At 49.5% G+C, this 26,906-nt stretch overlaps 5 protein-coding genes across 7 annotated transcripts; 3 read left to right on the top strand and 2 right to left on the bottom strand.

Annotated features, from left to right (window-relative positions):
- The first annotated feature begins 1,955 nt into the window (after window positions 1–1,955).
- On the top strand, window positions 1,956–3,703 carry ATP5MF (ATP synthase membrane subunit f). The gene is made up of 4 exons (XM_063414707.1): window positions 1,956–2,012; window positions 2,102–2,209; window positions 3,107–3,223; window positions 3,549–3,703. The coding sequence occupies exons 1-4, from the start codon at window positions 1,997–1,999 to the stop codon at window positions 3,575–3,577; spliced, it is 270 nt and encodes an 89-aa protein (XP_063270777.1). The 5' UTR covers window positions 1,956–1,996; the 3' UTR covers window positions 3,578–3,703.
- Window positions 3,704–4,563: 860 nt separating this feature from the next.
- Window positions 4,564–11,337, bottom strand: CPSF4 (cleavage and polyadenylation specific factor 4). 2 transcript variants are annotated; one of them, XM_063414702.1, is made up of 8 exons: window positions 11,006–11,333; window positions 10,029–10,079; window positions 9,373–9,525; window positions 8,542–8,637; window positions 8,334–8,427; window positions 7,557–7,629; window positions 6,909–7,001; window positions 5,485–5,746 (listed from the first exon to the last, which is right to left on the bottom strand). In XM_063414702.1, exons 1-8 carry the CDS (start codon window positions 11,106–11,108, stop codon window positions 5,678–5,680), a joined length of 732 nt encoding a protein of 243 aa, XP_063270772.1. In that variant the 5' UTR covers window positions 11,109–11,333; the 3' UTR covers window positions 5,485–5,677. The 2 variants fall into 2 exon arrangements, with proteins under 2 accessions (XP_063270773.1, XP_063270772.1); XM_063414703.1 differs by lacking the exon at window positions 7,557–7,629 and having other exon boundaries at window positions 4,564–5,746; window positions 11,006–11,337.
- Window positions 11,338–11,434: 97 nt separating this feature from the next.
- PTCD1 (pentatricopeptide repeat domain 1) lies at window positions 11,435–15,971 on the top strand. The gene is made up of 8 exons (XM_063414698.1): window positions 11,435–12,025; window positions 12,560–12,700; window positions 12,896–13,114; window positions 13,446–13,547; window positions 13,845–14,579; window positions 14,817–14,933; window positions 15,247–15,429; window positions 15,646–15,971. Exons 1-8 carry the CDS (start codon window positions 11,564–11,566, stop codon window positions 15,823–15,825), a joined length of 2,139 nt encoding a protein of 712 aa, XP_063270768.1. The 5' UTR covers window positions 11,435–11,563; the 3' UTR covers window positions 15,826–15,971.
- Window positions 15,972–16,407: 436 nt separating this feature from the next.
- BUD31 (BUD31 homolog) lies at window positions 16,408–18,552 on the bottom strand. Of its 2 annotated transcripts, none has more exons than XM_063414705.1 (5): window positions 18,405–18,552; window positions 17,863–18,014; window positions 17,291–17,413; window positions 16,944–17,110; window positions 16,408–16,678 (listed from the first exon to the last, which is right to left on the bottom strand). In XM_063414705.1, the coding sequence occupies exons 2-5, from the start codon at window positions 17,954–17,956 to the stop codon at window positions 16,628–16,630; spliced, it is 435 nt and encodes a 144-aa protein (XP_063270775.1). In that variant the 5' UTR covers window positions 17,957–18,014; window positions 18,405–18,552; the 3' UTR covers window positions 16,408–16,627. The 2 variants fall into 2 exon arrangements, with proteins under 2 accessions (XP_063270775.1, XP_063270776.1); XM_063414706.1 differs by lacking the exon at window positions 18,405–18,552 and adding an exon at window positions 18,114–18,299.
- Window positions 18,553–18,587: 35 nt separating this feature from the next.
- Window positions 18,588–26,899, top strand: PDAP1 (PDGFA associated protein 1). The gene is made up of 6 exons (XM_063414704.1): window positions 18,588–18,730; window positions 21,772–21,863; window positions 23,755–23,862; window positions 24,192–24,313; window positions 25,213–25,364; window positions 26,018–26,899. The coding sequence occupies exons 1-6, from the start codon at window positions 18,721–18,723 to the stop codon at window positions 26,074–26,076; spliced, it is 543 nt and encodes a 180-aa protein (XP_063270774.1). The 5' UTR covers window positions 18,588–18,720; the 3' UTR covers window positions 26,077–26,899.
- The last annotated feature ends 7 nt before the right edge of the window (window positions 26,900–26,906 follow it).

The raw sequence follows: 26,906 nt of genomic DNA, 5'->3' as shown, positions 1-26,906 counted from the left end.
ATGGAATAAGACTCTGAGAGCTAGGAGAAGTAAAAGCTGCAGAGATTAGTGTTTATGTAGGAGCCCTGTGGGCTCCTTTCAGCGTCCTTAATTTAGTTTTCATCTCTGATCCGCTCTACCAGCCCCCTGTGGGATGGAGATTTCACACCCAGAGATCCCGGGGTGCTGTTTCCCCATTTGCCGCTGCAGCTCTTTGCAATTCAGCTCCAGCGCAATAACCAACAACAAACCCTGACACTGCTGTGAACCTGCACGAGAGGATTCGAAGCCTCTAGAGGTCACTAAGCGGGGACTGTCAGCCGCAGCCGCTGCCTGCGAGTGACACCTGCTGGAGTCACACCTGGGGCCACCAGCCAGGCCTGCAGGTGTGCCCAGCTCCCCCAGAAAGGCTCTGGGGAAAAGGAAATAAATCTGGGTGCCTCCTTCCCGTTTTACTCTGATCTCAGGTTCTGGATGCAGTTTTGGGTGCCACAATACAAGATATATAAAGCAATTAAAAAGGAGGGCTGTGAAATGGGGAATGGTCTTAGGGAGAAGCAAAACAGGGAGCGGTAGAGGTCACTTGGTTTGTTCTGCTGGAGGAGACTGAGGGGAGATTCATGGGGGGCTGCAGCTCCTCCTGAGGGGCAGCCCAGTCTCTGCTTTCTGGGAGCAAGGACAGGACCCAGGGTATGGCAGGAACATCGGGGAAATATCAGCAAAAGATTCCTCCCTCAGAGGGTGATGGGGCACTGAACTCCCCAAGAAATGGTCACAGCCCCAAGGCTGCCAGAGCTGCAGGGGTGTTTGGACAATGCTCTGTCCAAACAGGCTGTTCTGTGCAGGGCCAGGAGTTTGACTCTGATCCGTGTGGGTCCCTTCCGACTCAGGATATTCTGTGATTCCTCTTTCAGGAAGGTAATATTAATCTTTATCTGCACATTAACTGCTCCACCACTCTGGTTATGTGGGTTTATTTACACTGTGTACCCCAACCCAGCCTCTTCGTTTGCCTTTGACACCCTTCCAGAGGAGCTGGAGTAGAACACAGCGTATTCCACAGGGAAAAGTCCTCATGGGCACTGGAAAGGGACTTCTTACAGTACAATAAGCGACAATTTCAATGTATATTGCAGTATATATCTCTGTGAGCACATGTTTACCGTCTTAGAGCTGCAACTTAAGAACACACTGGAAAAGGTTCATTTGTGGGACATCGGCAAGATTGCTGATGGAGACGTGTGAAGATGCTGATGACAACTTGTGAATTTTTCTATATTTTCTCACAATCTGAAGCACTGCAAGGAGGGCACCTGACGCCCCTAACGTGGGACGGTGCGAGGCGCTGCCCTGGGGGATTGAGGGACATGCTCAGGAGTTGTTTACCATCCCCTGAGGAAGGGTGCAGCTGATGAAGGGACCTGCTGGACTGGAAATGAAGGGAAAATCCCTCAGGTGCCCCAGCCCTCTGCCAGGCTGGCAGTGCCTGTGGCACCTGGGGAGTGTGTGCAGCCCTCACTGGGGAATTGCACCCCAGAGAGGAGATCACAGAATCATGGAATGTTAAGGGACTGGGAGGATCTCAAAGATCATCTAGTTCCAACCCTCTGCCATGGATAGGGACACCTTTCACTAGATCACATTGCTCTGATCTGCATCCAACCAAGCCTTGGCCACTTCCAGGGATGGGCAGCCACAGCTTCTCTGGGCAAACTGTGTCAAATCCTCACAGGGAGGAATTTTTTCTCTACTGCTAATCAAAATTTCCCCCACTTCCAATTAGTACCCATTATTCCTTGTTCCTGTCCCTAGGACAGACCAGATGGCTCAAGGCGACACCGGGACTGTCATGGTCCCGCCTGAGGGGCCGTGACACACCCAACATGGCGCCGTGACACACCCAACATGGCGCCGTGACACACCCAACATGGCGCCTCCCCGCCCCGCCCACCGCCCGTGTTCCGCCCTTCCCTCCTCCCATGAGCCCCCGCGGCCCGTCCCTTCCGGGCACATCAAGATGGCGCAGCCGCCGGGTGAGTGCGGGGGGATCAAGGTGACCGCGGTGCCCCCATCCCTTCCTCAGCCCCGCGCTGACCGGGCTCTCTCCCTCTCCCTGCCGCAGTTCTCCTCAAGGATACGAGGCTGATGGACGTGAAGCTGGGCCAGCTGGGCAGTTGGCTGGCCATGAGGGACTTCACCCCCGGCGGCATCTTGGGGGCCATGCGAAGAGGTGAGGGGGCTGCGGGGGAGGCCCGGAGGGTGCGGGTCTCCGGTTCCTTCTCCTGACGGAGCCAGGGAGAGCAGCACACGAGAATCCCTGGATGCCGGAGTGGATGTTGCCTGGGGAGGGGATTCTGGCAGCGCAGGGGCTGCTTCATGGCGAGTTTTGCCTTCCCAGAGCAGTTTCTCCTGTAACATCTCGTTTTTTCCATCTGTCAATTTATTTCTTGTGTGGGCTTTATCCACCGGATGTTTGTTCTCAGTATTCCTTCTCGTACAAAGGGGGAAATGGGGTGCCCTTAATCCTGAACCCGTTGGCTGAAAATCTTGGGGTGTCACAACATCACAACAATCATTTAAACAAAAAAATGTTTAAAAGGCAGTTGATCCCTACAGATGATAAAAGAGGAGACAGAGCTCTTATGGATCACTTGGGACCAATGTCGTTTGCTGTAGGTACAGATGTCATTCAGGTAGATTTAAACACAAAATGTCAAACACAAGTGTGCCTTTGATAATACATTTGTGCATGTATATAATGTGTGGAAGAGGTAGATAATTCCAAAGCAGCTTGAACTCATGAAAGTCACAATAATATTTAGAAAAAAAATGAAGGGGTTTTTTTCCCTTTTGTGGTTTGTTTTGGGGGGGTTTGGGGGTTTTGTTTATTTGTGTTTTTGGTGGTGTTTTGGGGGTTTTTGTTTGTTTTAAAGGTTTAGGGCTGTTAACTTGGGATCACCTTGCTCAACTCAGACCCAGGTTGCCTCATCTCAGACTTGCTTCTGAGACCTTCAGACGTTTCATTAAAACCAATTTCCTGAAGTTTTGTGAATGCAGGCTGCTCCTTTCTCTCACAGGGCAGCACCCAGCTCACCTGGCTGCTCTGAAAAGTTTTCCTCCTGCACAGGTTACGAGAGATACTACAACAAATACATCAACGTGAGGAAGGGGGGCCTCGGGGGCATCTCCATGGTGCTGGCTGGGTATGTTGTCCTCAGCTACATGTGGAGCTACAGCCACGTGAGTAAGTAAAAACCATGGCTGAGAGTGTGCACGGCAGCTTGGGAGGCTCTCTGGGGAATAAAAACAATTACCTGCTGCTGCTTTTAGAAATAAAATGAAAGATTGTTGGCAAACAAACTTCTTTTAGGCGTAGTAACCTTGAATGCTTACTCTGAGTATTTTCTTGGCAGTGAAGGAAATTTAGAGCTTGGTGCCTGTCTGACCTGACAGCACTTAGGAAATACATGCTCAGGGGTTTTTAAAGTGCTTTCTTGCCTGCAGTTTCAGGCGTGGTGGGGTTTTTTTCTTTTTCTTTTCAAGAATTAACTTGCTGTGCTTTGCTGCAGAGCACGATCGCAGGAGGAAGTACCACTGAAACACCATCAGAAGGGGAAGGTGCAGCTCCTGGCACAGCTACCCTGACAGAAGACATCAGAACTGTGGATATTCAACCTGTACTCTTGTGAGCAGTAATAAAGTGCATACACTTTACATTTCCTGAGCTGACACTCTCCTAATTGAGTTGTTAATTGTACTGTGCAAATAAATTTGTCTTCTGAGAGTTTCAACCCTCGGGGTGAGTTCAGAGGGAAAGCAGCTGCTCCTTGGGTTGTATTATGAACTGGGGGAACTGTGGGCATTTGATTCCTGTTTGATAAAAATGACAGCATTGGATTGCTTCTTCCTGGCCATTGTGGACAGGCTGGACAAGGGGCTGAGAGGGTGTGCTTTGATTTAAAGAATATCTGAGCTCTGTGTGCCCTGTTGGTGTTCCTGGAGGTGTTTTGGGCAGTTTTCCATCAGTGCAGAGCACTGTGAGATGAGACAGGTCTGCAACTCTGCTTCCATCTCTGCCTCAGATAACCCAAAATTTCCATCAAAACTCTACCTCCTTTCACTGCCACAGCTGGGAGGTCATTCTGAGTGGGAATAAGCTTCATCAAAATAAAAAGAAAACTCCTTTTAAAGGAGCATCTGAGGGTTTGGTCCCAGCTCTGAGCTTCCTCATGCCCCACAGTCACACCAGCACCTGGAGCTGGGCACTGCTGCCCACCTGAGCTGTCCTTGGGAGAGTGAAAACCCCTTGAGGGACATGAGGCATCTCCTAAGGGCTTTGGTGGTTTCAGGAAGGCTTTCAGGGTTGGAAAACTGCTACTGAAGCCCAAACACTCCTGAACTCAGTGGGGAAGGTGATCAGACACTGGAGTGTTTCAGTTCCCTCTCCACATGCCTAGTTACACACAGATCACACAGCTCAGGCTGAGGGGGGCACAGAGTGTTCTCAAAGTGTCTCATGGTCCGTGACTTCAGACTTGAAACTTCCACAGTCAAATAACTGCAGTCATTGACACCGACACAGGCTCTGGTCACTTCTCTTAATCCAGCCACATTTAACTTGTTCTTAAAGAAAAATGAATTCACAGCCAGCTTTTGCCATCAGTACATTTCAATAAAAACAAAGTATAAAGGCAGGCAGCATATGAAGAGATGGGGTAGAATCAATAAGGCTCACATTGTGGGTCATTTTTTTTTTCTTTTAATTCACATTTTGTCATTGGCCCTTTTGAAATAGTCATCTCAAACTAAATGGGATTTGGGTTGGAAAAAAAAACCAAACTGCTTTCAGAAGGAATCTCTGCCAACACTTTAAAAGCAGTGTTCCTTAAGAATATACAGCTCCACTCCTGGTCTCCAGAGTGTGGGAATACCTGCTCAGTGTGAGCTGCATGATAGGGGCTGGGACAAGGCTCTTCTACTCCAACCCATGCTCATTTCCCTCCTTTCTGCAAGTGGGAACTGAGCACAGATGCAGCTTTCCTATAATCATTGTTCCTTATTGTCTGGCTAACCAGAGAGAAGCCAATTTATTCTCCCCTTGATCAGTTCTCTCCCAGAAGATTGATTTCCAACCTTCAGTACAGCAAGAAGCACAGAAACAAAGCAAGTGGACACAGGTTTTACTGCCTGATGTACGTGAGGGGTTTTGTCAGCCACCAGGACAGGACTTTGCTTTTCAAGAGCTACAGGACAGCAGAATCCCTGCTTCCTCACTGAGGAGAAGGCATTGCAAGTGTTAAGTTTTCCCAGTCAGTCTTCCTGCTTCGACAGGGAGGGCTGAAACGCTGCAGATTCTCCAAAAGAGAAGTGGCAGAAGGAAAATACTTTAAACACTGGCCTAAGATGTGTTTACGTGGAGTGCTGCATCAGTAAGGGCTTGGTTTATCTACTGGCTTTTAGATCTACCTTTCATAAGGGCTCAATGAAAACAGACGGAGGCCAAAATCGATTTTAAAAAGGTTAAAACTTAAAAAAGTTGGGGACAGTTACAAAAATGTTGCTTAGCAGCAGCCAGCCTCTGACCAGTTCTTTCAGTAATGGCATTAAAAAAACAACCTGATTAATAGCTCCAGACATTGTGCTAGGCAGAAACCTTTCCTCAGTGGTAACAGCTCTCTTGCACCTTCCTGCTGCTCCTTCACTGTCCACTGAGAAAGGCCAGGTGTCCTTTGGTGCATCTGTTGGCATAATGACCTTTTTCACCACACTGAAAAAGAGACAGGAATTATTGCAGAATTCCAGCTTTTTCCTCCTAGCTGCCTTTATTAAGGCACCCAGCAAGTGCTGCCATTTGGAAGCTTTTCCACAAATGGAAGAGGCAGCATTTAGCAGGGGAAGTGAAATCCTGTCAGGATTTATGGGCTGCTACCACTCCCTGGAGTAAAAGCTGCTTCTATGCTGGGAGTAACTTGATGCCATGTTATTCTAAGGCATTTCAGAGGAGAGAACCCTCAGCAACAAGGAGGATTCCAACATTTGAGGCTTCTCAAGACTGCTCCACGTGATATGCACCATATCCCTGGGGACTCTCCTGATCTTCATGAATAAACAGAGGAAAGCACCTCTGGACTTGAGAAAGTCACAGATTCATGACTTTGCATCTTAAAGCTACTCAAACATGAAGAAATGCCAGTATCTGGTGCAACAGCCTTCTCCAGATCTGTCATTTTCTTGCAGATAAAATAGCCAGCTATTAAAAGTTTTCAGTGAAATGGATTCAGCTATTTAGTATCCCTGTCCAATCACAGTGCTTTTCACCCAAACAAGCACCTAAGGCTCAGAGCTGATATGTAAAATGTTGTAACTGTCAGGGCGAAAGGACAAGAAGATTCTTTGTCCTTTTCTAGTGACTAGGGCTTTTGTGGAAAAAGAAGGAGATGGAACTTGATTGTGTCCAAATTTTCCTGGTGCTCCTCAACAAACAACCAAGGTGAACAACTCAATCCTTGGTTTGACACCACAGGGTGCATTTACAGCTCAAATACTGAGCAAGCTTTGCAAACCTAATTTGTATTACTTTGAATGACCTTCCAGGAAACAGGGGAGAAGAGAATCTACACCCACCAGTGCTAGCAAATTGGCTTATGAGACAAAAAATTAGTATTAGCTCTTTTTCTGAAATGAGCAGCTTGGCAGTCTCAGTCTTTGGGGCAGGGTTTTCCTGTTTATGAGCAGACAGCAAAGTCCTACAGAATTTGTCATTGTCACAGCAAGTCCAGGACTGGCAAGGCAGCAACCTCAGAACTCAAGGCCAATTCCCACAGCTGTATCCAGGCACCACACAATGTCTGCTGAGCAGAGCTCAGAATTCAATTTTTACACTGAAAAACCCTTTTTCTTCCCCTCCTCAGCCCTCCCCTCTGCATTACCTTGTAGCAGGTGACCTGCTCCAGCGGCCGGGGTCCTCTGTTCCCACTGTTGTTATTTTGAGATTGCATGACTCCAATGACTTGGGGTGTCCTCTGTTGGGTAGGAGAAGAGTTCTGACTCGTTAAGTGCATCCAGGATACAGATCTTTTGTGGTTGTTGTTTTGTTAAGAAGGGAAAAGAGCACCCCATATGTCAAATGATCAATTTTCCTCCAAATCTGTGTGTGGGTGCTCTGCCAGCTGGAGCAGCAGAGAGAAGAAATCAAGCACTGAGCCTTACAAAGCCCAGTGATCCTGTTTTTCTCAGGAAAGCAGATTTGGAGAGTAGGTTTAGGCTGCTAAAATATCATTGCCATCACGGAGGGATGTCACCCTGATTACAAAACCTGGCAGACTGCTGCACAGCCACATATGATGTGCTTTGTGTAGCGTGGGAGTGCTCTGTGACATGATCTCCATGTGAAGCTGGAACAATTGTGGGGTTTCATCACTATAATGGCACTCAGGGTTGCTCACTGCTTAGTTCTCCCTTCCAGACCCAAGAGCCTGGGTGCCCAATTTTGACCACTTATGACAACTTATTCTATTTTAAAGCACTGTGGGAGAGGTTTGAGGGTGGCTGTGTGGGGAGGCAGGGGATCTGGGTACCTTTTGCTGTGTTTGTGTTGGCTGAGGCAGTGGTGGTTGCTCTGTGGTTCCCATTGGCAGTTCAAACCGAGGGCTGGTTTAGATGGAAACAAGAAAATTGATTCTCAAATCATATGCCAACATTTTATCATCAGCTCACTCAAGTAACTCCAAACAACAAAACATTCAGGCTGTTAAATCTGGCTTAAAAGAAAACAGACCTCCCCCTCCCCACTTCTCTTTACATGTGTGTAGAACATCCCTCTGCCTTCTGCAATATAAATCCACGTGATTCCACTGCACTGATGGCACCTAAACACCAGCTCAGTCTTACTGGGAACTCCCTGGAAAGGCTCTGCCCAATATCATAGACAGGTTTGAGCAGGAAGGGATCTCAAAGCTTATACAGTTCCACCCCCCCTGCCACAGGCAGGAACACTTTGCACTGTCCCAGGCTGCTCCAAGCTCCATCCAGCCTGACCTTGGACACTTTCAGGGATGGAGCAGCCACAGCTTCTCTGGGCAACCTGTGCCAGGGCCTCCCCTCCCTCACAAGAAAGATTCTTTTTCTAATGCCTAATCTAAACCTACTCACTTTCAGTTTGAAACCATTCCCCCTTGTCCTGTCACTACATGCTCTTGTAAATTCTTCCTCAGTCCTCAAATCAGTAAAAATTTGGCCCAACTAAACACTGGCAAATCTCCAAACCATTGGGAAGCACGGGAGCACCCTCATTTGCCATGTACCAGACCACAGGGGAAACACAAAGCTGCAGGGTGGGCATGGAGTGTACTCACTGCATGAATTTACAGGCAGGCCCCTCTGGACAGAATCCTACCAGGTAATTCACACAAATGACTCTCCGAGTGTGCCGATGTCTGCACAGGGGACCTGCAACACAAAGCTCAGCAGTTCACACTCCACACATCCATATCCCACCAATCCCAGCACATCCACCAGCAGATTATGCAAAGGTGGAGCACAAACACTCTGGGAGGCACATACCGTGTTTACAGAAGCCTCTGTCATACCAGGGACAGTCTTTGATCTTCGACTCCGGGTCAATGTGCAAGAATGGACATTCCTTGTTACTGCATTCCCCTGCACCAAAGGCAAACACACTTCTCAGTCAATTGTGCAGGTTTGAGACCAACATGACTGTCCAAACATTACCTGGACCGTGTAGCTCCCACAGAGCTGTTACCAACATCTGTAAGTCCATGCACAACAGTCTCACTGCCCGCCTTCACCTCCATGAAGAGCTCCAAGGACTCACCACTGGTGAGCCAAGTTCTACCAGACTGGATTAATTATGTTTTCAAAAACAATGGGGGAACTAAATTTGAAAGAGCAGGCATGGTAACAAAAGCCAAACATTTAGTGCACCAGAAGTGTGAAGAAACTCCAAATTGCACACTAAACTCAATCCAAGGAAACCTACAAGACTGTAAGTTTCTGGCACCAAGCTGCCTCATTATGTCCAGATCTCCAGAGCTGGAAAGCAAGTGCACAAAAGTTTTGCACCCTCATGCCCTCTGCTGTTCATCAGCTCCCCAAAATCAGTCATGCAAAGACCAGCTCCTCAGCCTACTCATGTAATACAGCTAAAAAATGAATCTAAGGCAAAAAAAGGCATAAAAGCAGCAGTTTCCACCCTCTTCCTGCAAAGGACAAGCAGTCAAGTGAAGACATCTACAATACATCACAAATTTATGTGGATAACAAAGTGAAGCAGATCTGGAAAAATGTCAATCTAACATCAGACACAGGAGAATGTGATGCCATGAGGAGGGATCTTCTTCAGACTCCCACACCTTAAAGGAAGGAGCTACTTACCAAACTTGGAGTAGAAGTAACACTCAGGCATCTTGGTCATGTCATACTCGTGCAGGAACTCGCACTGGTCTCCCTTTTTGCACAGTCCTCGCAGCCAGTGTTTACACACAACTGTCTTTTCCCCACTGATGTGTCTGAACGGGCACATGCCTCCTGCGGAGGGATGGGTGGGGAAAGGAGGGAAAAAAAAGAATTAAAACCAATTAAACCAATGTCACACAGGGCAACAGCAACCCCTCTGCAAGAGGGGTTTCAGAAGACATCACCTATGATTTCAAGCTTAAGTGATAACAGTAAAACAGGGAGGTCCAAAACAGCTTTGTGTTACCCCCTAATGAGCTTCACAACAAAGTGTCCAGCTCTTAATCCTGGCAACTACAGACCACAGCAACTAAGAGGCAGATCTACAGCAAAGTCTGCTTGTGGTGACTTCAAACCTTCCTTTAACAACAGTTTTGCATATTTACTTCCCAGCTCCCTTGAAAAATACCATTATTTCAAACTGCTGCAGTTATTCCAATATCCTTCACTTTTACCCTCTAAGTTATCCCCTCAGCTTTACAAAACAAGAGCACTATAAACAGTGCTGGGAACTCTATTTTCGCCCCTTCACCCTGTGAGAATAATTGCCTTTTCCACTATTCCATACAACTTGCCTTTTCCACATGCCGCCTTTAAAAAAAACTCACAGACAGCTGCGCCCGATTCTGTGGAGAAAACAAGGAAACGTTTATTTTAACAAAGCTTCATGGCAACTTTTACAATATTTCCTGCCCTAGAAAGAAAATCTGATCTCCAGCATCAAGACAAAAAATAACGTTTTGGTTTGGGGAATTTATTTTCCTGCAAAAGTTCTTTGTTAAAGCCTGGCGCTCAAAAATATCTGTTTTCTTCTTTAGCGACACCTAAAAAGGATCTACAGAAATTTGGAGGTGTTTGTTTTGCTTTTCAGCTGTTTAAGTTCTCGACTGGGTTTTCCTCTGCTGTTAAATCAGTCATATCACAGAATATCCTGAGTTGGATGGGACCCACAGGGATCATCGAAGTCCAACTCCTGAACCCTGTATTTGTAGTCATGTCATTAAAAGTCTTATATTTCTTTACCAGAATTGCCTGAAACAACCATTGATATGTCATCCTGCTGATCCTGACAAAGAGGAACATTCAAGGGAGTTAAACACAAGTTTAATACCCCAGGCAGAAAAATTCAGCAAACTATGAATCTCCTGAGTCTGTGTCAGACTGAAGGAAAAGATTTAGAGGGTCAGCCACGGATGTACCTAAAGATGATGACTATTCCCATCGAAATGCCCCATCTACCAAAAGGGAATGAAAAAAGGGAATATAAAGTATTGTGAAGGAGAGTGATGTTTATTCATGGTAACATCTCAACTTTAATTTTCCAGCCAGGCTGGCAATAACTACAGATTTCACTAAGTAGAAAAGAAAAACATCTGGGTTATGACAGAAACCTCACGGGGAAAGCAGAGATTGGGTGGATCTATGGATAAGACCTGAGGAAGACGCTCAGATCCCTGGAAACCTCCCAGGCACCCCAGCCCTGCCCAGCCCACCCTCGTCGGCCCCATGGCCCCGGCCCGAGCGGCCCGCGGAGGAGAGAGCCCACACGCACTGTCCATGCCAGGGAAGGGGAGCGGCTGTGCCCCCAGCTGCTGCTCCACGGCCAGCTCCAGGTCGAACGTGATGTGGTCCACGCTGGCGATGAGCTCTTGCATGGTGGCAGCTGGGGGCCGCCGACAACGGGAAGGTAGGGGCGGAATGGTGGCGGTGTTGGTGGCGGCGGGCGGGCGGGCCCGGGCGGGCCCGGCCCGGCCCGCTCCGCTCCGCGCCGGCAGCGCCTACACTGAGGGGAGGCGGCGGCGGCAGCCCCGTGGCCGCCCCGCGCCGCCCGCCCGCGGAATGACGGGACGCACGGCGGGCACGGCCGCCCGGCGGGCAGCGCGCGCGCTCCGGCCAATCAGCACCCGCGGCACCGCCGCCCGGCGGGCAGCGCGCGGGCACCCGCCAATCAGAGACCGCCGGGGACACGCCCCTTCCGTGCGCGCAGCACCGCGGGTCAGGGGCGGGGTGAGGCGGGCGGTGCGAGCGCGGGGCCGGGCCGCGGTCCGGTCCCGCTCTCGGTCCTGTTCCCGCTCCGCACCCGCTCGCCTCCGGGGACAGCGGGCACATCATGGGCTCCCTGCGGCTCCTCGTCCCCCGCTGGTGCCGCTACGCCTCCCCCGCTCTGCTGTCGGCACGGTGCGCAGCCCCCGGGGTTGGATCCGGGCAGGCGCCGCTCCTGTCCCGGCCCCCAGGCCAGGGCCCGCTACGGGGCTGGAGAACGTGCAGCTCCTCCCAGGCCTCCTGCAAACTGCCCGGCAGCGAGCCGAGAGATATCAGTGCTGGCAGCTCCGCTGGAACTACCGAGGAGCAGAAGGATGATGATGATGATGATGATGAAGGTGTGGAGTTCGGGACGCTGTCTGATAAATTTTCCTCTAGAAAATATTACCACAAAACCACAGCGCGCTTTCGGGATTTAAAGCTTCGAGAAGAAGGAGAAGAAGAACCAGAAATAAAACCTCGACGTGGTCCTAAGAACACTCCATACTGGTACTTCCTACGGTGCAAGGCCCTCATCAAAGAGGACAAGGTTTGAGCCCAGCTCTTCTCTTGTTTTTAATAGCACTGATGAAGGATGCAGCTCTGACCAGGCTCTATCACTTGGTATCTTTGCAGAAAGAATTAAGATAAGAATTTTTTGTAGAATCATAATAAAACAGTTTGGGTTGGAAGAGACTTTAAAGATCATCCAGTGCCATCCCTGCCATGGGCAGGGACACCTTCCACTATCCCAGGACAAGCCCTGTCCAACCTGGCCTTGGACACTTCCAGGGATGGGGCAGCCACAGCCTCTCTGGGCAGCCTGTGCTAATGCCTCACTTCCCTCACAGTAAAGGATTTCTTCTCAATATCTAACCTAAATCTCTGTCAGCTTAAAGCCATCCCCCTCTGCCTTGTTACCACATGCCCTCATCCAGCATGATGAACCCTCTCCAGCCTTCTTGTGAGGAACCCCACACTTTGTAGGACTTGCACTACTATCTGCCCACAGCTGCATGTGTTAATATTCATTGTAGTTGATTCTCTTGCTGCCTCCTGATGGGTTTTTTTCTCACCCTTGTAGCTGGCAGAGGCTCTGGAGCTGTTTGAGGTGCAGATGCTGAAGGAGGAGCGTGTCCAGCCAGAAGAAAGCAATTACACTGTTCTCATTGGCGGCTGTGGCAGGGTTGGCTACGTGAAGAAGGCATTCAGGCTCTACAACGATGTAGGTTTAACTTCTCCCTCAAAGCATTTTCTAAGCTAAAAGCATTTCAAACACTCAGTCATGTTACTTTGTCTCCAAAACCCCTTTGTGTTAGTGTTGGCACCTTCTGAGCCTGAAACTCTTAAAAACAAGTTAAAAAATTCAAGCTGTTGTTTTGCAAAAAGGCTGGTTCAAATCCTCCTTCTCTTCCTATAGATGAAAAAACGAGGGTTAATCCCCACAGAGGCCACCTACACAGCCCTGTTCAACGCCTGTGCTGAGTCTCCGTGGAAGGACTCGGGGCTGCAGAGCGCCCTGAAACTGCGGCAGCAGCTGCAGAGCAAAAACGAGGAGCTGAACCTCATCACCTACCACGCCCTGCTGAAGGTCTGTGCCCTCTGCTCAGACCTCAGGATGTGCTTGGATGTACTCAAGGTAAATAGGTTGCTTTTGTCTTGTTAAATCTATCCTGTGCTGTGGTTAAAGCTCCTGGAAGTTGCCATCCTGCGTTGGGTTGTAATTTTATTTCCAGCAGAGATAATTACAGATCATGTGTTTATATTTCATTGATCATTATTGTCATACTGTGAAATTGTACATACCAAACTCTAAGCTTAATTACCTAAAAGGAGGCTTTCTCTTTGGCATTAAAACTGGCTGAGTGTGTCCAAAGCTTGTTACATCTATCCCCAGAAGATGGCAGTGGTATTTGAGCTTCACCACACAGTGTAACCCAGAAGTTTAATGCTCTCTCTGCTCTTTTCAGGAAATTGTGCAGAAGGGCCATGTCCTCACAGCTGAGACCTTCAGCTTCCTTCTCATGAGCTGCATAAAAGACAGTGAGAACGGCTTCCGATTTGCCCTGCAGGTTTGTCCTGGTGTTCTGAGAGGGGGGAAGGTGCTGCTGCATTGTAACTCATCACCTCAACACGTGGAAAGCACTGGGGTGGTGAAATGGGAGGAGTTCAGCTCCTCCTAGCACAAGTTCTGAAAACCAGACTTTGCTCAGGACATGTCATATGCTGGTAAATAACCCCGGATATCTCACAGAGCCCTCCAGCTCAAGGTCACTGTCTTTGTCATTCTCACACAGATCCCATTAACAGATGTACTTCAAGGCTGCTAGAGATGCTCCTGTTATTTAATATCATCTTCTCCTCTTCAGGTTTGGCAGCAAATGAATAAGCTGGGAATAAAGGCCGACAGCCACACCTACAACCTGATGCTGCGCGCGGCCAGAGACTGCGGGATCGGTGATCCCGCTGTGGCCTCCAAACTCCTGCTCAGTCCCCCTGAGCACTCACCTCAGCTAAAGCTACCACCTGGCAGGCGGAAGAAAAAGGTGAAAAATCAGAGGAAGAGGAGATCAGAGAGTGCTCCTGTCCAGCTGGATGTGGAAGCTATGGAAAAGGAATTATTTCAGGAGAGTTCGGTGCAGCCTGAGGAACAGATCCAGCAACAAAATAAAGATGTGGCTCGGGTTGAAGCAGAAGCTCCTGACAGCCCCAGTGTCACTCACAGCAGAGCCTTGATGAGGAGAGCCCAGAGTGAGGTGGAACAGCCACACCCAAGCCAGAAGATGCCTTTCTGCAACCTGCCCAACTTGTTGGATTCCAGGACCGCTGACAGAGCTGTGGTTTCCCTGGGGACAGTGGCCACACCGTCCCATAGACTGGCTCTGATGGGGGATGTGGAGGGATTCTTGAACAAAATGAAAGAGGACAATGCAGAGCCTGACATTAAAACGTTCACGTTACTGGCTGAGCTGGTGGAACCCCAAAGCCCCTCCGAGTCCTCTTTGCTGGCACTGCTGGATGATCATAAAGTAAAAGTAGATGTGACCTTCTTTAACACTTTAATGAGGAAGAGAAGTAAACAGGGAGACCTGGAGGGAGCAAAGGTGAGAGAAAACCCTCAGAACCAGCCCCATCACCACCTCCATGTCTCAGGTCTCTCTATTGCTGAGACCCATTTCTCTGTCTACAACAGAAACTGAGATCTCACACTGTTTCCCACAAGGCAGTGCTTGGGTTCATTTCTGAGTATTTATGGATTCTGTTCTAGCACATCCAGCTCCCTGTCTAGAAAGCTAAAGTCAGAATTTTTGCGAAGTGATGCCAACATTTATATCTTGCAGAGCGTGCTGCCAGCTCTGGTGAAGAGGGGACTGTCACCTAACCTCCAGACATTTTGTAACTTGGCAATTGCCTGCCACAAACAGCAGGATGGACTGCAGCTGCTCTCAGATTTGAAGGTAATCAAAGAAAAATCTTCTGCTGCTTGGGATCTGAGCTGCAGGAACAGGCAAAGTGAGGTGTTAATGTGTTTTAAAGAACTGCTGAGGGTTTTGTGGCAAGTGGTTTTGTTCTCTTCCCAAAACCAGGCAGCTCCAGTGTAGCTGAAGCTCTGGTGGTCTGTCTTAGCTTGTGGCAGTGCACAAGCTGCTTCACAGGTCCTGTGAGGAGAGCTGTGCTCCTTGTGTAAAAAGTGCCTCTGCCTTTTCCTTCTGCAAGTCCTGCACCGGTCAGCAGATAAACTTGTTTAACTGTAGCATTTGCTCTTTCCAGAGGTCTGGAATAACTCCCAACAAGTACATCTACAGTGCCCTCATTGCTGCTGCTGTGAGGCAGCTGGATTACAGCTACCTCACTGAGATCCTGCGGGACATGAGGAATAACCAGGTGCCTCCCAATGAAGTCATCATCCGGCAGCTGGAGTTCGCAGCACGGTACCCTCCCAAATTTGACAGGGTAAGGAGCCAGGACCTGCACGCTGTGAAGGCATCACACCAACAAGGAAGGGCAATCATAAATAGCATGATTTAATGTCTGAGTGTCCTTTGTGTGATCTGGCTGATGATTACTTGATTGCCCTTTCTTTGGTAGCATCTTGTAGCTCCTGCAGGCTGGTGCTGAAGTGAGCTCTCACCTAACACAAACTCGTTCTGTTGGTTTTTCTCTTTGCAGTATAAGTACAAAAACCCCTACCTGGAGAAGATTGATGGTTTCCGTGGCTACTACTACCGGTGGTTGAAGGTTATGGCTGGAGAGGAGACTCCTCACCCCTGGGCCAAGTACAGGACACCAAAGCCTGGGGGGCAGGACAGCGAGGCAGAGGCTGTGCAGGAAAAGGGAGCAGGATGCTGAAGTTTCGAGTTCTTCCAGCACAAGGGAGATGCATGACTTGCTTCTTTAAACTGGCTTGTAGTAAAGCTGCTTTGTCTATCCCCAACCCCCAGTTCTTGCCATAGTTACATAATAAAATATTTCCTTTTGTTTTAAGGAGGAACAAATATATTTTCAGTGAATTTCCTTCAGCTGCTGAGGATTAGATGGGCTGTAGTTTAGCAAATCCTGCGCAAAACAAGGAAGAAGCAAAATCAGATTTACCAGGGGTTTAACTCAATGCTGGTTTTGTCTGTCCTGTCATTTCACATGTGACCTCTAAGTCTCCAGACTGCTGGCATTCCTGAAGGGATCTGTGCATTAATTCAAGGTTACAACCCTCAGCAGAGAATTCCAGTGAAATGCAGTCTGCATGTGGTCAGGAAGAACTCAGACTGGACATTTGGGAACTGTATTTTCTTTCTACACCACCTTTTAAATAAACCTAGTTGAGAAAAAATCCCAGAGCAGCTCACAAAGTGCAGAGCAACCTTCAAGCACCCAGAACACATCCAGCAGGAGAAGAGGGGCACAGGAATGTTTCACCAGCAGATCACACCACCCTTTCAGGAAGGCAAGCTTTATTTCAAAATAAATGGCTACACAAAACCCTACTCCAAAGTACCCCCCACTTATGCACGATCCAGGTAATCATGCCGCTGCTTTAATTATTATACAGAAGTATCCACCACAGAAAATGGCTGTAATTGCACTCATAGTCCACTGAGGAGGAGGAGGAGGATGTCCCTCAGAGTTCAAAAAATAAGTTTGATGGCAAAAGTCTTCACCCGGAGCAGCCTCTGCATCCACAGTGAGTGCACTCAATGATTCTGCCCTGAAAAACAAACAGGAGGAGGGTGTTACAGCCAAGCCACAGCCAGAGCAGCAGGCTCAGACCTTGAGGCAGGGAAAGGCTCTGGGTGGGAAGGGTTTCCACAGTCTGGTGTTATTTCCCACATCTTTAAGAACTTTAAATGAATGCAAAAGCTGACAGTAACTTCAGCACCAACTGGACACCAATTCTACCAGCACAGGCAGAGGAAATGACCAGGAAGAGCAGCACAGCTACTGCAGAGCAGAGGAACAAGCTGGAGACTCACCACTTCCAGCTTGCTTTTGGGGACCCTGCAGATGCAGTTGGTCCCAAAGTTGGTGTCCCGAGTCTGGATGCAGCGCAGGCAGCAGAGGTTCTCATAGCCCTGCTTCTTCCACTTGGCAATCAGGTTTTTGTCAGCGTAGCCCTCCTTGATGCAGTACTCGTAGAGCTCTGGGGAGGAGCAGACACTGTCACAAGTCTTACTATCAGGAGTTACCAGCTGTAGTAACCAGCAGGGAAAGCCAGGCAGCTGCCAAGCCTCCATCCTCCTTTTCCAAAAACCTGATCCCACCAATTCCCAGTTCAGTGGCATCCACCTCACTCACTCCAGTTTTCCCCTGCCCTCCTCACCTCTGCTGATGGCTTTCCTCTTGTAGAAGAGATCAAAGATGTAACGTGTTTTCTGGTGGTGGATCCTGAAGATGGGCCAGAGGGACTCCACTTTCCTCTTCCCTTCGTGCGGCTCCGTCTCCGCTGGGAGGGAACACAAACACCAGGTGACAAAGTGCTTTCCTCAGTCACTGGGCAATGAACTGTTCCAGGAATGTCCATAACATTAATATGTGATGGGCTTAAGACTGATTTTAATGAGAGGAGACTCAAATGAGAGGGACCTGACCTGGAACAGGAGATAAAACCAGTGGTAATGGGATGAGATGACCCACACTGGGATCGGGGGTGACTTTGTGCCCAGCAACAAACTGGACAGGAACGACCAGTTCCTCCACACACCCATGAGCTTCATCCCCAAACCATCTGTAACCAAAACTCTGTGCTCCATAACCCCAAAATTAGTGACCAGCATGGCCCAGGCTCAACCACTGCACCACTGGAGGCACAGACAGAAAAAAGGTCCACCTGTATTCATGAAGCAGCTCTTGTGAGCTTGTTTTGGGGTCCCATCCCTGCGAACACCCACTCACCCTCTCTCATCTTCTGATCCAGCTCGTCCAGCGTGGGCTCGATCAGCTCCCAGCCATCCGGGGGAGGCTTCCTGCTCCTCTTCACTTTGGGCATTGCCTGGGGAACGAGAGGGCCAAAAGGCGAGGGGAACTAACAGCACTCCTCACAGTCACTGGGATAAACGAAAGGAAAACAGCTGTCAGGTATATTTCTCCTAAGGTTTCTGTGCCCTCTTCCCGTTTTCCCCTTCAAGGATAAAAATGAGCTTTACGGAGCTCGTGAAAGAGGTGAAAGCTCTGTGACTGCTGCACGATAACTCAGTGCAGCCACTCCTTCTCCAAGGCGACAGCTCCGCCCTGAGCCCGGTAATACCGGCCCGGCCCCGACAGCCCCACGACGGAACCCGGGGCTGGCGGGGTGAGGGGAGGCCGCAGGTCCTAGTTCCGATTCCTGTCCTAGTTCCGATTCCTGTCCCAATCCCGATCCCGGTCCTGCCCTTATCCCGGTGCGGTCCTGTCCTTATCCCAGCCCCGATCCCTGCCCCGCTCCCGGTCCCTCTCACCGCCCGCTCCCGTCGCGCCGCCGCCTCCGTCACCCGGGGTCCTCCCGCAGCCGCCCCGCCCGTGGCCCGTCCCTCTGGGCTGCCCTGCCCGCTGCCTGAGCAGAACGCTCCCCTCCGCCACCCCCGCGAGAGGAGCGAAGGCACCGGGGGAGAACCGGCCGCGCTCCCCGCGGCCCCGCGGGAGCTCCGGGAGCGGCGGCGCGGGCGGGGCGCGGCGCGCTGAGGGCAGCCCGGCGGCGGGGCCTGCGCTGGGGGCGGTTCCGGTTCCGGTTCCGGGCGCCGCTCGGGCCGGGGGGGCCGCGCCGCCATCGCCGCGATGCCGAAAGGTGGTGGGGGCCGGGCCGGGCCGGGCTGAGGGTCCCCCCGCGGGGAACGGCGGCGGGGAGACACCGGGGACAGAGAGGAGGGGGCTGAGGGAGTGTGTGGGCCGCCCCGGCCCCGGCGCGGGCAGGGCTCGTGTTCGCCCCCGGCTGTAAAGATGCCGCGGCGGCTCCGCTCTCCCCGGCCTTGGGGGAGGCCGCGGGGATCCCTTTCCCCGTTACCGGCGGTCCCCGCGCTGCCCCCGCGGCTGTGTTTGGGCTCTGGAGGGTCTCGGGTTCTCTTTCCCCCGCCCCGCTCCCGGGGGCTCCGGGGGTGCCTCGCCCCCCGCGCACGGCGCGTTCCCCGGGCCCCTCACAGAGCCGGGGCCGCTCTGTGCCCCCGAAGCGCCGCGGGGTGTCCGCGCCTCCCGCGGGACCGCGCCGGGCTCCATGTGCTCCCGCTGGCCCGGGAACCCGCCCGCTTCCCCTGGGACGGGGCTGGCGGAGCCCCGGGGAGGTGCGTGCAGCCCCGCCGGGGGATCCCGGCCCGGGGGATCCCAGCGGCCGCGGGGGGGGGTCCCGGCTCGGGGGGCTCCAAACGCGGCTCCTTTGATGTTTGGGGTGCTGCGGAGCGAGCACCGACTTGCTCGTGGTGTGATTCAGGAGCGGGGATGAGGCACTGCCGGGCTGTCACGGCTCAGCAGGATCCACCCAGAACCTTCTCCACATGCACCATCTGCATAATTGGCTCTTGCGAACCCCGGTCACACGCGTTTAAAACCAGCCCTCCTTATTGCTCTTCTCTGCAGTTTGCTCTGCTTTATTTCATCAGCATTTCCCAGCCTTTAGCACCAAACTGATTCCTTGCTTAGATTTTATTTAAGCACTTCATTTTGGGTCCATTTGCACAGTGATGGGAGATAGGGCTGAAGCTTTCATGTGTTTTTTGTGAAGGCAAAAAACCGTGGTGGGTTATAACCCCATTTTTCGTATTTAAATGCTGTGAATCTTCAGGATTTTCTGCTCTTTATTTTATTGTCTAGATTTAGATATTTGACTCAAACCTTTTGCTTTTTGGAAGAAGAGAGGTCTTTGGTAGTTCTCCCCCCAAGTCAGTGGAAGTTGTTGGATTGTTGGCAGAAGAGTGGATTTTGGCACTCACTGTTAATACAAAAGGGAGGGGCATTAACCAGCTACTAATAAATTTTTTACAGGATTATTTCTGATTAACTTCTTCTTTTTTTTTTTTTTTCCTAATACTTTGATTTTAGAAAGAAGAGATTACATCAGTATCATTCCATTCTCTTTTATGTAAATTCCTTAATTTGACTGTTTAGAGCTGAAGACAGATCTGTTTGAATGTGGGCCTGCCTGGGCACCACTGGGGTTTGCTGCAGGTGAAATCTGCAGGCAATTCTGTTTTAAAAGTGCTTCACAGAGGTGGAAAAGAGGAATTACCCCTGTTTTCAGATGGGAAAACTGAGGCACAGAGCTGGTCAGTGGCAGGTGTTGGACCAGCTCCCCATGTCTGATGTCAGGTTTGATCTCCCTGTGGGAGCAGAGTCCCATCCCTGCACTGTGCTGAGCTCCCATGGGCTTCATTCTTCCATTTGCTTCTTTTTTTAGACTTTTAATATAAAATAATTTCTCCCTAGTCCCTTCTCCCCCTTATCAGCACTGTTTATTTGCAGTACTGAGCAGTTTGTGTTCCTCGTTTCCAAGCCCAGTGTGGAATTTGGAGCAGCTGGCAGAGGAGCCTGGCGCTGCCCGGGCTGGGAGCACAGTTTGGTTATTTAGGGGTTGCTGTGTCACAGATGTCACCGTTGTTCCTTTTGGGGTGATGTCTCCCCAGGAGCATTCCCGTGGCAGATCTCCTTCCAGGGGGTGTCAGTGTTCCCATGTGGGCTGGCTGGGAGCAGACAAACAGAGAATTCCTGTCTGGCTGCACCAAAGCTTTAGGTTGTGCTTAGGGTTTGAGAGCCTGTGGGCTTCCCCAGCTGAATCCAGGGAGAAGAATTTGGTCTCTGCACTCCCCCATTTCTTTTGGAAAAATACCTTGGGAGTTCCTGTAAAGCTTCACAGTGGGATTTTGGGACAGAACTAAGGCACTGTGAGAGTTTTTCTATGCTGAGCCAGGAGAATTGGTCAGAAAATGCTGGATCTTTAGGGCTGCCAGTCCAACACACACAGTGAGAGAGCAGTGACAGATCTCCCGTGGATCCCACACAGCCAGGGAGGGAGGGATGATCCCTCATCCCTCCCCATCACTGTAAGGTTCCCTTTGTCCTCGGCAGGTGAAGGGGGGAGGATGAGAGAGATCCAGCATTTTCCTCTCCTTCCGTGGCACTTCAGGACTCCTGCAGTGGCAGAGGGCTGCCTTGGCAGAGTTGTTTGCTTTTTGCCAGTCTCTCTCACTCAAGGCTGTAGATCCAGCTTGCTTCCCAATTCTTTGGGCTGGCAGAACATAACCAGAGCAGTGGCTTGAAGGGAGCACTCATGACTTCAGCAGTTCATTAATTAATTCCTTCCAGAATTTAGGACTTGGGGCAGTGCCAGCCACAGTGACTCCCCTTCTTGGATCCTAGAGCTAGTTTTTATTTTTCCTCATAAAGCAGTAAAACATGGAGGCTCCTCTTAGTACTTTTCAGCTCACATTGTAATTCCCAAAGCTCTTGTACAGTTAGCTTCCTATTTTCTCCTGGCACAGTGGGAGGGATTAAGGAGCCAAGCTTATTGGAATGCTGGTTGTAGCCACAGGAACACCCAGAGCAGGAAACTGGGATCTGCAGTGGGGCTGAGCATCCCTTGCCAGGCTGGGAAGGGAATTGGAGAGGCCACAAGCACAGGCAGGGAAGGGTGATAACAATAATCCCAATTCTCTCTGCATCTCACCTAAAAATCTTGGAGCATTTCACCAAGTTCAGTGGGGGTTTTGTTGTTTAGGGTCTGTCAGAGGAGCTATTTTGGTTTGTCCTATCCACACCTAAAATGCAGGGAGTGCTTCAGGAGGAGCAGACCTTTCTGGAGGTTACCACTAAACCATTTGTTATTTTTATTATTTTGTGCAGGTAGAAAAGGAGGCCACAAAGGCCGAGCAAGGCAGTACACGAGTCCTGAGGAGATTGATGCCCAGCTCCAAGCAGAAAAGCAAAAGGCAAGGGTATGTGTTTGCTCCTTTGTGTGCATTTTGTCCTAATTCCTGCCTTATCCAGCCTGGTTGTTTGCTGTCCAGGAGCAATGGCAGCTTGGCCAAGTGCTGCAGATCATTCCAGCAGTGATCCCAGGATGGATCCCAAATATCTCCAGCTGGGGAGACTCCAGGTTGTCACCCAGGTTCCTGAGGCCTGGGAGACCACCAGGGCAGCATTTGAAGATTTAAGGATGGGGGAGCTCATTACAGAGCAGCTCTGGAGATCTCCCCATATTTAATCATTCCAGTCCCCAGTGCCAGCTCATTTGTTCTGCAGCTTGGCTTTGGAGAGCAAGGGCCACATCTTGATGTGTTGTTGTATGTTGAAATTACTGTATTTACCCTCTTTTTATTGTAGAGTTATGGACCAAACTCCTTTGGCTTCTTCCTGAACACATGATTTCCTTGTCTGCCTCTGAGTTGTAGGGAGAGATAACAGTTTTCTGCTGTGGGGCCTCTTTTGGGTGTTTCTGTGCCCCAGCAGTGGACTCCAACAGCTCCCCCACTTCCACCACAACCTGACTGCTGTCATAAAAGCCTTGACTGCTTTTTGGAGCTCTTACTCTCTTTATTCCCAACTTATCACAGCTCTGGTGGCACTCCAGTATTTTTGTGTGAGTTTTTGAAAGTGCTGCCTCAGCCCAAATGCACAATTCCAGCTGAGGCCTCACAGCACTGACCACAGGAGGATAATTACAGCCCGTGTAGGAAACCTTGGTGAATACCTCTGAGATGACTCTCTCAAGCAGTCCTGAGCCACAGTGTTGAGTTCTGTTTAATGTTTTGTCCAGCTGGAACTTGACATAATTGTTTGGTTTGCTGCTTAGCCACATATTCCAGCTTTGTGCTGGATTTCTTCTTGTAAAGTGTGACTCCTCTTGGTTAGTTTCTGATTTCTTCTTGGTTTCATGCCATATTTCCAAATTCTGAAACCACTTATGAGTCTCATCCTGTTTTCCAAAATAATTCCAACTCCTACCAGTGTGATGTCTTTCACAAACTGTGTAAGTGTTCTCTGCTTCCATGTTGTTAATAAAAATACTGACTGGAACAGAAAATCAGGATCCACTTGAAATATGTGTCTTGTTTCACAGCAAACCAGAGAACTGCTCTTTGGAGCAAACAAAAGGATTTATTTTTTGTGATAATCTGTATCACATAGTGATGGTTACATCTAACACTGATTTATTAAGGAAAGCTTAAAAAAACCACCCACAATTAACAAAATTACTCCTGTTATTATTCCTTGCTCATCCACTTTGCTTGATGAAAGATGTTGGTAGTGTAAAACAAGCTGTTCACACCCATGCTGGTTCTTCTTATGATTCAGAAATTAATTCCCAGACTTCTGACTGGTGGAACCTGTGCTAAAAAGGTTGTAATTTCTTGGATAATGATGTTCTGGTTGATGGTTGTCCATTTTCTCCTCTAGGTGTTTTTCTTTATCCACACTCAGGATGGGATCCAGCTCTAAGCTGCACCCATGTAGTTTCCAGTCTCTGAGGTAGCGTGCACTGGAAACCCAGGCCAAAATTCTTCTGGAATTTCATTTGGGGAAAGTGAAGTGCCAGTGGTGCCTTTTACAGTCATTTTACAGTCATTTTACAGTCTTTTACAGTCATTTTAAAGTCTTTTACAGTCTTTTACAGTCATTTTACAGTCATTTTCCTGTTAGAGGGAACAGCAGAGTTGTTTGGAGGTGATGCTGTTGCTGAGGAAGAGCTCTCACTCTGTGACAGCCAGACCCCCTTGGTGGCCACTTCAGGAACACCAGTGCTCAGAGCTGTCTCATCCTTCCAAAATCTCATTTAAGAGCTGGGTTTGGGATTTTTAGTGATACACATTTCCTCTGATTTTGTAGGAAGAGGAGGAGCAAGAAGAAGGAGGCGAAGGAGCAACAGGGGACCCTAAAAAGGAGAAGAAATCTTTAGATTCAGATGAGAGTGATGAAGATGATGAGGATTATCAGGTACTGCATTCTCAGGGCACTTAATGCCCCTAATACTTGGGCTGGAGGGGAGATGCACACTCTGGATTCTAAGCAGAGCTACCTAGAGTGCATTTTTTATAGAACTACTTTTAGAAGCCAAAAAATGGCCACTTTGACAGCATTTTGCCCTCAGAATGAAAACCTGTGAATATTTACAATTGAAATACAAAGGCAACAAGACCTTTTAAAAAAGCTTGATTCATAAATGGTTTTACTGGCTAACAGTAAAACCTTGACTTGTGCTTTTGGGGTGCTTTGCAGTGTGTTTGGGGAGCTCCTCAACCTCCCTCTTTGTTCTTGCCCTGCAGCAAAAGCGCAAAGGAGTGGAGGGGTTGATAGACATAGAGAACCCCAACCGTGTCATTCAGACAACCAAAAAAGTCACTCAGCTGGACCTGGATGGACCCAAGGAGCTCTCACGACGAGAGAGGTGAGCGTTCCCTGCTGCACCCCTGGAATTTCAGCCTGGAAATGCAGGGAGGTGTTTCCCCTGCTCTGTGTCAGTGTTTCAGGGAGGCCCTTAGAAGTGTGTTGCTGCCTAAAGCAGGGACTGAGCAGCAGCAAACTGGGCTCACTGTCCTTCAGGATGTGGTTCCTTAGAAGCTTCACTGGAGTTGTCTTTCCTCTGGGAGTAGCTGTGGCTGTCCTGGAGCCTGCCCAAGACAGGGACTGGGCTCTGAGAGAAAGGGATTTAGGCACTGCCTTTCCTAAGGTTTTATGCCAAAAATCAGACCCAGCTGAAACCCTGAAATCATTCTGCTGTGAAAGGGGTTTAGGCCATTCCTTTCCTGAAGTTTTATGCCAAAAATCAGAACAGAAATCCATTAACCAGATGTCACCTTAGATCCACTTTAATCTCACTGCAGAAGGTGCCCTGGTGACAGGTAGCAGTTTCCCTTCTTCCAGATACTGTGGTGAAATTTTTATCTGGGCAGATGAATAACCTGAAAACCAAAGTTTAATCTTCTAGTTTCAATTAGTAATGGTGAGGTTTGGAAGGGAAGGTTTAATCTTTTTTATTTGGGATAGTTTGCTTCAGCAGAAGGACACCTTTGAGGTTAAGGCTGGGGAAAACGTGTCACAGTTCTTGTGGTGTGGGGCTAATTAATTTGACCTCCTTGTGTGTCCATGTCCTTACTTAGCTGAAGGAAGGTAGAAATAATCCCTCACCTCACCCCTGTTCAAACTCTGCAAATAGACAGAACCTGGGCTTGAAAACTGGTGAAGTACCCCCAGTTTTGGGTTTTTTCCTGATTGGAGAGCCCCACTCTGCCTGTTCCTGTGGCCTTGCCTGGATGCTCTGGTGACTGGTGTGTTTCCTTTGGGCAGAGAGGAAATAGAGAAACAAAAGGCAAAAGAAAGATACATGAAAATGCACCTAGCTGGGAAAACAGAGCAAGCCAAGGCAGACCTTGCCCGATTAGCCATCATTCGGAAGCAGAGGGAAGAAGCTGCCAGAAAGAAAGAAGAAGAAAGAAAAGGTTAGAGAATCATTAATGATATTCTCCTACCTCTCCCTGCTGTGGCTGCAGTGCGACGAGGCACACATCCCTCATCTGAGCCTGTGTGGTGCTGCTGAGTGTCATCAGCTCCCCTCAGCAAAGCCAGGCTCAGCTCTTTATGAGAGTTTCCCTCTCATAAAGTTCTTGCTTTACAAACAAGAACCTGGACACCAGAGCAGGGAAAGAGAGAAGGGAATTGCCCTTGATACCCATCTTGTCCCCTGCCTCCTGGGCAATGCTGGCTCCAGTTTGGGGGTTTAGCAGGCTCCTTGTGCTGGGTGATTTATCTGCTTTGCATGTGGGGATCTGAACTGCCCAGGGAGTTCACAGAGCTCCTTCCCTTCCTGAGCTTTCCCTGGGAGATGTGAACCAGGAGTCTGAACTTGGTGGTTCCTTGGTGGCTTCCACAGAGAAATTTGGGCATTGGGGTGATTTGTGGACACCTGGACAGAAGCCAGGGTTAGAAGGGAACATACAAGAGGAGCTGTGCCTCTTACATCTGAGAAATGGGTGGGAAGGGTGGGATTTTTTCCATTACCCAGCTGGCAGGATTCTGATCCCCGGGGCTGCCAGCCCACCCCCAGTCCCTGATCTGCCCCATGAAATGATGGAACTGTTGTTTTCCTCCCCAGCAAAAGACGAAGCGGCCATGGCAGGTAAAAGACTGCAGTCACTATCCCTTAACAAGTAAGCACAGGCCATGCAAGAGGAGGAAACACCAGGGAACTGTGCCTGGTCCTGCCGGGAGCTCTGCAGTGTCGCCTTCCATCGATGCCACGCAGGGCGTCCTGCAGCATTGACCTCACCTCCACCTCCAGAGACACTGACGATGTGTTTGTCCTCATCCTGGCACAGATTTCCATTTGGGGTTAGGGGCAGCTGCTCTCTGCAGTGCAGAGCTGTGCTGGACAGCAATTCCCTGTAACAGTTTGGAAACATGAATGTTTTTGCTGTTTTTAGGATCAAGAACTCGTAGACGGTGGGAGGGGGGCAGGGTGGGAGGGAGCTGTGTGGGAGGGGAGGTGCTTCAAATACTAGATTGCAAGAAAATAGATTGTGGGGTCATTTTGGGGTGGGGCATTGGGTGGGGAACTGATTTAGTGTGAAATCCCAAAGGATAATGTATCTGAGGAATCCAGTTGGCAAAGAGCCCATCCAATTTTGCTGCAGGGCGTTGCAGTATAAGCTGGGAGCCTGACTTCATGGACATCTGGAGTGCCGTTCCTTCCCGGAGTCATCCCTCCTTTCTTGCAGCCAGTCTCCCCTTTTCCCTCCTCTTCATTTTCTTTTTCTCCTCCTTATTAGGGATAGTGCCAGTTTTTAACCACATCATCCTTTGTTTAAAGGAGAAAAACAAACATTTATTGTGTCAGATCCAGATGGGAAAAAAAAAACCTCAAAAAGCAAAAAAAACCATAACAAACAAAAGCAAACAAAAAAAAAAAAACTTGATCAAGTTTAAAAACCACCAAGAGAACTTGTATATTTGGCTGATTAAACTGTAAGTTATCAGAGGTGCTG

This window comes from Prinia subflava, chromosome 17 (genome assembly GCF_021018805.1).
Source record: "Prinia subflava isolate CZ2003 ecotype Zambia chromosome 17, Cam_Psub_1.2, whole genome shotgun sequence".
Taxonomy (NCBI): domain Eukaryota; kingdom Metazoa; phylum Chordata; class Aves; order Passeriformes; family Cisticolidae; genus Prinia; species Prinia subflava.
The sequence above is the reverse complement of the archived record's forward strand: the minus strand, read 5'-3'. Positions and strand labels throughout refer to the sequence as shown.

What these genes read in the sequence shown, in the direction of transcription:
- ATP5MF (XM_063414707.1), top strand. An exon ending in CTTGGGGGCCATGCGAAGAG is followed by an intron (nt 2,210 to 3,106) that starts GTGAGGGGGCTG and finishes CCTCCTGCACAG; the next exon opens with GTTACGAGAGATACTACAAC. An exon ending in GTGGAGCTACAGCCACGTGA is followed by an intron (nt 3,224 to 3,548) that starts GTAAGTAAAAAC and finishes GCTTTGCTGCAG; the next exon opens with AGCACGATCGCAGGAGGAAG.
- CPSF4 (XM_063414703.1), bottom strand. Translation starts at nt 11,108, where the DNA reads ATGCAAGAGCTCATCGCCAGCGTGGACCACATCACGTTCGACCTGGAG. An exon ending in CCCCTTCCCTGGCATGGACA is followed by an intron (nt 10,080 to 11,005) that starts GTGCGTGTGGGC and finishes TTTTCTCCACAG; the next exon opens with AATCGGGCGCAGCTGTCTGT. An exon ending in AGCAGGTCACCTGCTACAAG is followed by an intron (nt 5,747 to 6,908) that starts GTAATGCAGAGG and finishes TCTCTTTTTCAG; the next exon opens with TGTGGTGAAAAAGGTCATTA.
- PTCD1 (XM_063414698.1), top strand. Translation starts at nt 11,564, where the DNA reads ATGGGCTCCCTGCGGCTCCTCGTCCCCCGCTGGTGCCGCTACGCCTCC. An exon ending in GAGACCTGGAGGGAGCAAAG is followed by an intron (nt 14,580 to 14,816) that starts GTGAGAGAAAAC and finishes TATATCTTGCAG; the next exon opens with AGCGTGCTGCCAGCTCTGGT. An exon ending in AGCTGCTCTCAGATTTGAAG is followed by an intron (nt 14,934 to 15,246) that starts GTAATCAAAGAA and finishes TGCTCTTTCCAG; the next exon opens with AGGTCTGGAATAACTCCCAA.
- BUD31 (XM_063414705.1), bottom strand. Translation starts at nt 17,956, where the DNA reads ATGCCCAAAGTGAAGAGGAGCAGGAAGCCTCCCCCGGATGGCTGGGAG. An exon ending in GAGGAAAGCCATCAGCAGAG is followed by an intron (nt 17,111 to 17,290) that starts GTGAGGAGGGCA and finishes GCTCCTCCCCAG; the next exon opens with AGCTCTACGAGTACTGCATC. An exon ending in CCAAAAGCAAGCTGGAAGTG is followed by an intron (nt 16,679 to 16,943) that starts GTGAGTCTCCAG and finishes TTTGTTTTTCAG; the next exon opens with GGCAGAATCATTGAGTGCAC.
- PDAP1 (XM_063414704.1), top strand. An exon ending in CAGAAAAGCAAAAGGCAAGG is followed by an intron (nt 21,864 to 23,754) that starts GTATGTGTTTGC and finishes CTGATTTTGTAG; the next exon opens with GAAGAGGAGGAGCAAGAAGA. An exon ending in AAGATGATGAGGATTATCAG is followed by an intron (nt 23,863 to 24,191) that starts GTACTGCATTCT and finishes CTTGCCCTGCAG; the next exon opens with CAAAAGCGCAAAGGAGTGGA.